This window comes from Apis dorsata, unplaced genomic scaffold, assembly GCF_000469605.1.
Source record: "Apis dorsata unplaced genomic scaffold, Apis dorsata 1.3 scaffold_41, whole genome shotgun sequence".
Classification (NCBI taxonomy): domain Eukaryota; kingdom Metazoa; phylum Arthropoda; class Insecta; order Hymenoptera; family Apidae; genus Apis; species Apis dorsata.
The window spans coordinates 444,868-457,043 of NW_006263343.1; the positions used below are offsets into that span (position 1 = coordinate 444,868).

At 25.8% G+C, this 12,176-nt stretch overlaps 2 protein-coding genes across 2 annotated transcripts in view; both read left to right on the forward strand.

The window, feature by feature from the left end:
• The first annotated feature begins 2,337 nt into the window (after nucleotides 1–2,337).
• Nucleotides 2,338–3,108, forward strand: LOC102670561. Its single transcript, XM_031513564.1, has one exon. The coding sequence runs from the start codon at nucleotides 2,725–2,727 to the stop codon at nucleotides 3,106–3,108; it is 384 nt and encodes a 127-aa protein (XP_031369424.1). The 5' UTR covers nucleotides 2,338–2,724.
• Nucleotides 3,109–3,645: 537 nt separating this feature from the next.
• Nucleotides 3,646–12,176, forward strand: part of LOC102670698 (midasin) — a 115,876-nt gene continuing 107,345 nt past the window's right edge. Inside the window, exons 1-6 of the mRNA XM_031513570.1 lie at nucleotides 3,646–3,845; nucleotides 4,361–4,587; nucleotides 5,140–5,379; nucleotides 5,477–10,325; nucleotides 11,251–11,550; nucleotides 11,743–11,972. Coding sequence (XP_031369430.1) covers nucleotides 3,765–3,845; nucleotides 4,361–4,587; nucleotides 5,140–5,379; nucleotides 5,477–10,325; nucleotides 11,251–11,550; nucleotides 11,743–11,972 — 5,927 coding nt within the window. The 5' untranslated portion in view covers nucleotides 3,646–3,764. The remainder of the gene's footprint in view (nucleotides 3,846–4,360; nucleotides 4,588–5,139; nucleotides 5,380–5,476; nucleotides 10,326–11,250; nucleotides 11,551–11,742; nucleotides 11,973–12,176) is intronic.

Below are 12,176 nucleotides of genomic sequence, written 5' to 3' on the forward strand. Positions count from 1 at the left end.
CTTTTCTTTTAATTTCCACATCTTTTCATAGAAATTTATTTCAATATCTATAGTTATTAATCATAAACGTGTAATTCAAAAAGCATTCTTCTTGAAAAGTAATGGGCATGACTAACATGTTGGTATGTCGGTAACCAAACTTGTCAGCTGTCAGAATGATTTCACGGATATATATTTACGTACTTACTTACATATGTCTTATTATGGTTCATGGGACATTTCATATGAAATCTTTACCATTACGTGTTTCTTTATTATCTAAAAGGTACAATGACAAATTTCATTTGTAATAAATTATGATCAACGTTAATGGGTGTAATAATGAAACATGTAGATATGTTAACAATAGTATTAAATATTTACTTACCTTTTACAATAAAATAAAAATGTATTGAGATATGGAATCGCAGAATATAAATTATGACGCATCATTTTTAAAAGTCGTTCGTATTACGCGCATGTTAGCACGTAGCAACAGCATGCGCAGGGGAATTAACAGTGAGAATTAACGGCTAGAAATCCAATTATAAGTTTAAAAATTTAGAAATGATTTCAAAATATACAAGTACTTTATATTTTGATGATAATATTTATACGTGTAATAATAAAATTATTGGTATTGGTTTTAAACATAGTTTTTTAATATCTTACGAGGTATTAAATTAATTTAAAAAATCGATTTCAAATTATTTCATTTAAATTATTAGTGTCTTTAATCAATTCGAGATTAATAAGTTATTATAAAGTTAATCCTTTTGCTTTTTATGATCAATGGCTATAGTTATATCCTCCTTATCGTCAAGTTTTCTTCTTCAAAGAAATTAAGAGAGATAGTTTTTATTTGAACACGAGAATTAAATAAAAAAAAAAAAAAAAAAAAAATGTAAATGTCGTTTTAACAAATATTTTAAATTTACCTCACGATTGTACAATATTAAAATTTCATAAATACGTACAAGATAAAATGTAAAATATAATTTAAATCAAATCACTCATACGCATATACGATACACAATTTGAAAACAATTTGTCTTTATACTCATCTCGTGGTTTCTGAAGATGTTACGCCAATGGGAATGCTTTTTATCTCAGTTTCCAACAAGATGGGACTCCCCATTGGTGCGGCTTGAAACAGCCCCGCGTACAGTGGGGCCAACATTATAGTACAAAATAATAATTCATAAATTATACGCGCCACGACCGTTTAGAGGCTTAGGTATACAGCTCACTGCACATGCAGGTGATTTTGGTGCAGGTATATCAATAAGCCTCGCTAGCTATGTAACTATCATATAGGGTGATTTAAAATTAATTTCATTATTTTTTCATACTTTTTCACGTAAACGTATATTAAAAATCATTTTGATTTCATAGTTAGTAATTCAGAATGCCAATATTCGAAGATTGTAATCTTTTAATTATATAAAATTTAATGTAAAAGAAAAAGAAAGTATTTTTTAAATTTTAATAATAATAAAATAAAATTGTTACAATATTTTAATATTGTAATATGAATATATACAATGTATGTAAATGTATAAGTAATAAAATTTGAAAAGTACTTATTTAAATAATTTGATAATTTACATTATAATTAACTTGTTATTTTATAAAATCGATATATAATAAAAATAAAATATAATTTTTTAAGAAAATAATTTTAAACGTTTAATTTAAAAATTCACATATAGTATCTGGCGGCACTGTTTTAATTTATATTCATATCATATTGGTCTTGTGCTTTCACTTTTCACTTTTCAAATATATCTTGTAAATATATATAATCAACATATTATTATAACTATATATATGTTATAATTCTCTTATGCTTCGAGAGTTTATTGAATATATCGAGAGATATTGAAACTTTGAAACAAAAATGATGAAAATGTGTTCAATTAATATCTTGTGCTTCCGTTTCTGATTATGTATCGAGAGCAAGAATAGATAAGGAAAGTCAATAATGAAAGAAGGATAAAGATAGAGTAAAAATTAGAGAATTACCGCCATCTGTAGAGTGTCGTAAATAAAATTTATATATAGACAAGTAGAACAAATAATAGAAGGAAGATAGAGATAGAATAAGAATTGATTATGAAAGCCATCTCTTGAGTACTAAAAAAAAGAACTTTTTAAAAATACTCAAGAGATGATACTTGTTATCAATTGTTCTACTTTATCTTTTGATGAAACATATCCGATATTCAAGAGATGGCGCTGATTTTTAATTTCTACTCTACCTTATCTTCAAAGAAATATCTTTTACCTTCAAAAAAATAGTCATAATTTTTAATTTTTATTCTATTTTCTATTGTTGAAAAGATGTCTTTAATACTCAAAAGATGGTACTGATAATCATATCCTATACTATTTCTATCTTTCTCTTATCTCTCATTTGCTCTATCTAAACTTGCTCTGCAAAATTTACGCGCTCAAGAAAACGGTTTCTGTATATAATTATATCGTACTTTGTGTCTAATCTAATTTTGAAAGTTAATCTTATTTATCTTCTAGTTTAAAAAAAAAATTCAAAATAAATTAGAAATATATATTTTATATTTCATACAATATATATCGCATAACATCGTAAAATATTATTTATTATTGGTAAATGTAATTTAATATTTTGAGGTTACGTTCTACAAGAATATTGATTTAAGCCAACAAGTTTTAAGATTATAACAAAAGTACTGAATAACAATTGAACGATAGTCTGAAGAAAATATGGAAAATCAATCAGAAGAAATGGTAAAAAGCAAATGCGGTTTGAAATTTCATGAATTTATGACAGAAGTTGGTGACTTGTTAATTGTTTGTCATATGATAAAAATGGAAGATTCTCTTTATGTGTGGGTGGGTAATTATAATGAAAATGCTATGAATGATTTATCTTTTGCAATTAAATCACCGTATGAAAAGGAACCACTTGCAACAAAGATAATGGGATCAATTGTCAATGATTGTTCGAGTAATCTTGCTAAAAGACTTTCAAAAAAACTTTCAATGCCTGTTTATATCAGTTTTAATGTTCAGGTTGATAATTTTTCTTTACTTACTATTGAAAGAAGACTACATAATGAACTTATTTCACATCCCGAGATTTTTTAATCTAATGTTATAAATTTTACTTAGATTTTTTTGTTTTATATGTTATTATTTCTAATAATAATCAATTATGTTATATAAATCTACACTAAGCATAATATTTTTATATAAAATGTAATTTCAATTTATATATTTTGTATTGCAACATGTAAAAAAATTTTTGTTTATTTGTTTCAAGAAATTTAAAATTTTGTAAATAAAATTATTTTCTATAAATTTAATTTTGAATTGATAATGTAAATGGATATACAAATAATAAATAAAAAATTATGCGTATAATAAAATGATTACTTTATTTAAAAATTTTGATGTTATTAGAACATGTATATTTCGAATTTGTATAAAAAAAGTTGAATGATGGCATAATTTTCCTTTTTTTTAAAAATATGTAAAATATGTAATATAAATTCATTTATTTTTCTTTTTTAATAAAATCGTATTTTTAATGCAAATATTAATTGATTTTACTTTTATTAGCCAACTTGTCAAATCGATATAGTATCTAGTACAAAAATACTCTAGAGATTTTTAGCGCAATAAGTATTGTAATCTTTAAGAACTAACTTCAGTTCGTGCCGTCAAAAACACGTGGTTATTTACTCATTGATTTCAATATTTATCCAGAATTGCACATGTGATTTAATTTTATATTTTCAAAGATGTTTTTACAAAGTTTGACAACTTTTATTAAAAAAAAGAAAAATTATGCTGAAAAATTTGCATCTTTTGAGATTAATAAAGTAAGCATGAAAATTTTTTTTTAAATATTTTAAATATATTCTTTTAGTTTGTAAACATCGTATTAACATTTTCTTTATTTTTATTTTTTTCTTCTGTTACTATTTGTTTTTTATTTTATAAATTTTATTTAGATTTTTTTTTTATATATTATTATTTCTAATAATAAGTTTTTTTAATATTATTTTTATTTAATTATAACATATTAAAAGAAAATCTTTAATTCCACATATCTTTAATTTTCACATGTATAATATCTTTTTGATGAATTTAATGAAAATTATTATGTTTAATGAATGAGTATAATATATAAATTACATATGAAAATTTATAAAAAAATAGAAAATTTCCTTTATTTTATTTATATTATTTATTATTTAGATTTATATATTTAACTATATACATTGAAATAATTTATTGAACAATATAACATTTTCAAAAATGTATTGTATTAGCTTCTACATTATCTTTATTAATTTAAAATTGTTATACATAATATGATGTAATTATATTATAGGAACCAAACAAAGATGAATACAAAAGAATTTTAGATATTTTGTGTGAACTCTTAATGAATCCAAAATCTACAGAAGATGTTGCTGAATGTTTTCCACAATTATTGCCTATATTAATTTCTACAAGTATTTCAATGGAAAAAATTTCTTTTGATGATGGAGATTCACTTCATAAATTAAATTCTGTCATTTTAGGAAAATTACTTTGCAAAAATCAAGATCTGTTAATGTATGTATATTTTTATAATTCTATTGTAATATTTTATATTTTATATTTATATTTTTCTATTGTATAATGTATTTTTTTATATTAATATGCGAAATTATTATCATTAGTAATCTTCTCATATTTTTAAGTAAGTTTATTTTATATGAAATAGTATTTTATTTAACATTATAATTTTTCTGTGTTCCACAATATTTTAGGTTGAATATTGAAGAATATTGGAGAAATTCATACAAGGATGCAAATAATAATTTTCCAATACTTTGCAGTTTATTAGACTTTTTTTACTACTTGAATTTAAAATTATTTATTCTTAAAATATGTAATGAATGTAAAATATATTTGGAAAAAATTAAAGCTTTTTATAATATAATATTTTGTGTGTTTTCTTAGCAATATTATCAATGCAATTCAAACAAGTAATTTAAATATTTAAATGATTAAATATATTAATAAAGAATATTGATTAAATATAGAAATATATAAAAATTTATGAAATTAATATAAAATATATTTGGATAATAAAAAAAATAAATTGATATTATTTTATTACAGATTTGTTCTACATTATTTTGAATTAAATCCAGCTCCATTTGAATCTATAGAAGTTGATTATAGTCCATCTTCAAAGCGACGTAATAAACGAAAAATAATATCTTTTATAGAAGTATCTGATTATGATTTAGTAACTGCCTGTTATGATATTCTATGTAGCGCTTCAATGCATTTTAAGCATATATGGAATTGGTCTAAATTTTATAAATATTTAATTCATGAAGATGAAGGTGTTAGATGGTAAGTTATATAAAATTAAATAATAATAAATGATTAAGTTTAGACAATAAATGTTTATAAAAGAAATATATAAAAATAATTTTTAATTATTTTTCAGGATAGCAATAAATTGTATTGCTGTTGTGTTAGGAATGTCGGAATCTTGCTATTTATCTCATGCAAATGATTTTCTTTCAAAAATTCAACAATTCTCTATTGAAAGTAAAGAAATTAATAAAAATAATATAACATTTGAAGATACCAAAGAAATAGATCAAATTTTTGATGTACCTTCAGTAGTATCTATTGGAGGAATATTACTTCCAGTATTTAAAAAATCTAAATATAAAAATGATTTAAATCTAGTTCCTGTACCATCTACACGACAAAATTTGCAGAACTTAGCTTTTGCAATATCTTCAAATAATTGTGTATGTTTACAAGGTGCAGTTGGTTCAGGAAAGACTGCATTAGTAGAATTTTTAGCGCATGCTACTGGTCATGATGCACAAAATTTTGCAAAAGTACAATTAGGTGATCAAACAGATTCTAAAATGTTATTGGGAATGTACAGATGTACTGATATTCCTGGAGAATTTTTATGGCAACCAGGGATATTGACTGAAGCTGTGTTATCTGGCAAATGGCTACTTTTGGAAGATATTGATTGTGCTGCTTCAGATGTTCTTAGTGTAATTGGACAACTTGTAGAAACTAAAACATTATCAGTTCCTGGTTACAGAGATTTAATACACATAAAAAGTGGATTTCAATTGTTTGTTACAAGAAGATTGATTTCTGGAGGAACACAAAAATCACTTCAAATGCCAATACAGAAAGAATGGTCTTGTGTTAATGTAGAATCTTTATCAAAAAAGGAACTTGTGACAATAGTTCAAACTTTATTTCCAGTATTACATACAGTAGCTACAAGAATTGTTGATGTATTTTTATTATTTTCTGTTGGAAATCATGAAGATGAAATTGAAATGAATAATATGAAGAATTCTAGACAAATCTCTACTAGGGATTTGATTAAATGGTGTTCCAGAGCTATTATTGATTTTGATGTATCTTCACCTAGTTCGGCATTGAAGATCTTCCAAGATGCTTTAGATGTTTTTTGTTGTTCTATGTCAAATTCTGTACAACGTTTAAATTTGGCAATAGCAGTAGCACATAAATTAGGTATTGTAAAAACAAAAGCTGAATTTTTTGCTGAAATACATAAACCATCTGTAAATGTTCACGAAAAATGTCTCATTGTTGGTAGAGCAAAGTTAGAAATAAAAAAATCTGACAAGGTTAAATTAGAATTAAAAAATTCAAATTTTTCTTATACAAGACCATCTGTTTGTCTTTTAGAACGAATAGCTAGTTGTATTATTCAAAAAGAACCAGTTCTTTTAGTTGGAGAGACTGGAACAGGCAAAACAAGTTGTGTACAATATCTTGCGCAAATAACAGGCCATAAATTAATAGTAATAAATATGAATCAACAAAGTGAAAGTACAGATTTACTTGGTGGTTATAAACCAGTAGATCTTAAACTTTTGATCCTTCCAATTCGTGAAGAATTTGAAATTTTATTTCGATCATATTTTGCAATTGAACCAAATCTAAAATTTTTGAATCATATCGGATATTGCTTTGAAGAAAGAAAATGGAAGACGTTGACTACTTTAATGATTCATAGCACTAATGCTGCTTTAAGAAGATTGAGAGCATCTATGAAAAATCAAGATGAAGTAGAAATTTTAAAGAAATGGGAAAAAGTAGCACAGAAATTAGAAAAACTTCAATCTCAAGTGCAAAGTCAATATTCCTTAGCATTTTCTTTTGTAGAAGGTAGTTTAATAAAAGCATTAAAGAATGGAGATTGGGTTTTATTAGATGAAATTAATTTGGCTACTGCAGAAACATTGGAATGTCTTTCTGGTTTATTGGAAGGATCTTGTGGATCTCTATCTTTATTAGAGCGTGGAGATAAAGAACCTATAAAAAGACATAAAGATTTTGCAATATTTGCTTGTATGAATCCTGCAACAGATGTTGGTAAAAAAGATTTGCCAGTAGGATTGAGAAATAGATTTACAGAATTTTTTGTCGATGAACTTATAGAGAAGTCAGATTTACAACTTTTAATAAGTTCATATTTGAATGATTTAAATCTTCCATCAGGAAAAATTGAAAGCATTGTCAAATTTTACTTAAATGTCAGAAAAGAAGCAGAAACTACTCTTCTTGATGGAACTGGACATAAACCACATTATAGTTTGAGAACTTTGTGTCGTGCTTTAAATGTATCTGCACAAAATCCTTGTGCAAATGCACTGAGATCTTTATATGAGGCATTTTGTTTAAGTTTTCTAACACAATTAGATAGTAATTCTTATCCAATAGTACTAAAAATGATAGTTAAAGCTATTTTAGGGGATAAAAATGCGAGTGCTATTATTGGAATTCCAATTCCAAGACCACATGGTTTTGCTGATAATTTTATCTGCTTCGAAGGCTATTGGATTCCTAAAGGTGACCTTGATCCACAAATTCCAGAAAATTATATTCTTACAGAAACAGTTAAACAAAATTTAAAGGACTTAGTACGAGTAGTATCAATAGGTAAAATACCTGTACTATTGCAAGGTGACACTTCTGTTGGAAAAACTAGTTTGATTACATATTTGGCAAAAGCTTCTGGACATGTCTGTGTTAGAATTAATAATCATGAACACACTGATTTGCAAGAATATGTTGGTACTTATATAGCTGATTCTACTGGAAAATTGGTCTTTAAAGAAGGTATTCTAGTAGATGCTATGCGAAAAGGATATTGGATAATTTTGGATGAATTAAATTTAGCACCTAGCGATGTTTTAGAAGCTTTGAACCGAGTTCTTGATGATAATAGAGAATTGTTTATTCCTGAAACTCAACAAGTTGTAAAAGCACATAATAATTTCATGTTATTTGCTACTCAAAATCCTCCAGGTTTATATGGTGGAAGAAAAATGTTATCACGTGCATTTCGAAATAGATTTGTTGAGTTACATTTTGATGAAATTCCATCTAAAGAACTTCAAGTAATTTTGCATAAAAGATGTAAAATGCCAGAAACGTATTGTAAACAAGTAATTAATGTAATGACAGAACTTCAAGTACGAAGAAAGAGTACTGCAACTTTTGCTGGAAAAAAGGGTTTTATAACTCTTAGAGATTTGTTTCGTTGGGCTGAAAGATATCATCTCGCACCCGATACTGGAGGCACTTTGTATGATTGGAGTCAACATTTAGCTGATGAAGGATATTTAGTTCTTTCTTCAAAAGTTCGTCATCCTGATGAATGTTTAGAAATCATACAAGTGTTAAAGAAACATTTAAGAAGAGATGTTGATCCAGATACTCTATTTTCACTTTCCGAAAAAACTTCTACTGTTACTAAACCAATTTTGGAATCTCTTTTGTCAAAAAAGATCCCAGGATTTGAACATTTAGTTTGGACATATCAAATGCGTAAAATGGCAGTACTTCTTTCAAAAGCCTGTGATTTCAAAGAGCCAATTCTTCTAATTGGTGAAACAGGGGGTGGCAAAACTACAGTTTGTCAACTATTGTCTGTAATTAGACAACAGGAACTTAGTATTGTCAATTGTCATATGCATACAGAAGCTTCAGATTTTCTTGGAAGTCTTCGTCCAGTTAGAGAACATGGAGAAAATCAGAAATTGTTTGAATGGGTTGATGGTCCTTTAGTAAAATCTATGAAAACTGGAGGCTTTTTTTTGATAGATGAAATTTCTTTAGCGGATGATAGTGTACTTGAGCGATTGAACTCTCTTTTAGAACCTGAACGTAAACTTTTAATCGCTGAAAAACCATCGTCCGAAGAAAATGCAACAGTCACTGCTCATGAAAATTTTATTTTTGTTGGTACAATGAATCCTGGCGGTGATTACGGTAAAAAAGAACTTTCACCAGCGCTTAGAAATAGATTTACGGAAATTTGGTGCGAAGGTTGTGTTTCAATGGATGATCTTAAATGCATTATAGAACATAATTTACACAAAGAATTCAAGAAAAGTGTTTCTACAGCGATAATAGAATTTATTAAATGGTTACAATCTATGGAAATAGGAAAGAAACTTGTTGTTAGTGTCAGAGATATACTTACATGGGTCAATTTTGTTAATTGTTGTGAAAATTTAAAAATAGGAGATGCCTTCTTTCATGGTGCAGCTTTAAGTTATATTGATGGACTTGGATCTGGTTTGACCGCTGCAGAAAATTCAACAAAATTAAAAGATTTTAAGGATTCAGCATTGAAATTTATTGAACAGCAAATACAAAGTACATTAAAATCTGAATTAATATTAAATTATAAAGAATTTGATATTGAATACCATAAGGATAAATTTGGAATTCATCCATTTTACGTGAAGAAGGGAAATGAACAAATTCCAAGCAATATACAATTTGCTTTTTCAAGTCCAACAACAAAAATGAATACTCTAAAAGTTTTACGTGCTTTACAATTAAGGAAACCAATCTTATTGGAAGGTAGTCCAGGAGTTGGCAAAACTAGTTTAGTTTCTGCACTTGCTAGAGCATCTGGACATCATCTTCTTAGATTAAATCTAAGTGATCAAACAGATATTTCGGATTTGTTTGGAGCTGATTTACCAGTGGAAGGAGGGAAGCCTGGCGAATTTTCATGGAAGGATGGTCCCTTTTTAAGAGCTCTTAAAAATGGAGATTGGATTCTTTTGGATGAATTAAATCTTGCATCCCAGTCAGTTCTCGAAGGATTAAATGCCTGTCTTGATCATCGTGGTGAAATTTATATTCCAGAATTAGGAATGACTTTTATTGTAAAATCAGGAACTCGATTATTCGGCTGTCAAAATCCTCTTCGTCAAGGTGGAGCTAGAAGAGGTCTTCCAAAGTCATTTTTGAACCGTTTTACACAAGTAAGATGTGTTTTCAAATTTTGTTCAAAACAATAATACATTGTTTAGCACGCTATAAAGTTTTTTGTTAAAAATTTTAAAAAAATTTTTTTTAATCAGAATATATAAAAAAAATTTATAATTTATAATATATTCTGATCATTGTTTATATGTGTAATTAATTTCACGTTACGATCAGCTATTGGGATCAATAGTAACTAGGACTGCCACTAGGCGGCTTCTAATATTGCTATACATTCTCGCTGCTAAAAGCGGCACATTAATATATATGATATCGAGTTCACCGGTTTAATATTTATTAGATTTTATATGTTGGAATATATGTTTTATAATAATTATATGTGTTCCCTTTTTTCTGTAATAAGATTGTTTTTTAACAATCTTATTTTTTTTTTACTTTTTCCAACTGAAATCATATAATGAAAGTTAGTACTTTTTTCTTTTGTAATTCACCCCTATAATCCATTATATGATTTTTCTTAACGTTAATCAGGATGTAGAATAAGATAGAGAATGTAGAATAAAGATAATATTAAAAAAATTGAGTATAAAATTTAAAATAATAATAAAAATTATTAATGTAGATTAGAGATGAAGGATTTTTCAATTTTTTTTATTAATGTTTCGGTATATTTAAGAATATTGGTTATCGATCATTCTTCCTTCTTATTTGTATTAAAACTAAGTATTATTAATCTTATTATAAATGTTTTTAAGGCATGAAATTATAGGATTTTGTTTTTAATAATACGAAATATTTATATTAATAATTTATATAATTATATAATTATATATATTATTTATATAATTTATATAATTAAAAGCTAAAATATTAAAAACAAGCTTCAATAAATAGAAATAATAGATGTATGAAAATATAATTTATCAAAAATTTTTTCCATTTGAATTTTTATTTTTTGTTTAGGTTTTTATAGATGCTCTCGAACAGAGCGATTTAAAGTTCATTCTAAATGTTCAATTTCCGGAGTTATCAGAAAATTTACTCGATAAGATGATACAATTTAATGAAGAATTAAGCTCTCAGATTGGAATTACCTGGGGCCATTCAGGATCACCTTGGGAAATGAATCTTAGAGATGTTACCAGATGGTGTGAAATAATGATGGCAAATTTTAAATTAAGTAAAAAAAAAATATTCAATCCTGGAAATGGTGCTCAGTTAATTTATATAAATAGAATGAGAACAAATGAAGATAAAAAGAAGGTAACATATAATATATTTAATATATATTATTATTTGGTATATCAAATATTCTTCTTTATATAATTTTAAATAATTCATTTCTTGTATAATAGATGTATATTGCTGTAATTTTTTTTTTCTAATATTTTATGTATTTTTTTAATTTTAATAATCTAAAATTAATTTTAATTTTTTTTTTTTGTTAAATTATAGATAATCGACATATATAACAGGATATTTTCGCAGAATGATTGGCATTTGCCAGATCCAGAATTTCCAATTTACTTGACAAAAGACAAGATTTTTTTAGGAGATGAAGTATTGGATCGTAACGATTCTGCGATTTATGAAAACAATGATTTACTACTTCTAAGGGAGCAGAAAATTATTCTTAAAGGACTTGCACAATGTGTTAACATGAATTGGATGTCTATTCTCGTAAGTTTTTTAAAGTAATTTATCTTATTTCCTTGGTCAAATTATGATTTAAAAATTATTTTTATTTTATTCTTTTTTACGTATATTTTACGGATAACGATAATAATAATTTCAAATGAAAATTTTTGTAAAGATTTTGGAAAAAAGTGAGACCATAATAATTTTTAAATAAAAATAATATTTTACTGTTTTATTTTATTTATTTTTTT

Bases quoted from the DNA above. Each gene is read 5' to 3' on its own strand.
- LOC102670561 (XM_031513564.1), top strand. From the start codon at position 2,725: ATGGAAAATCAATCAGAAGAAATGGTAAAAAGCAAATGCGGTTTGAAA.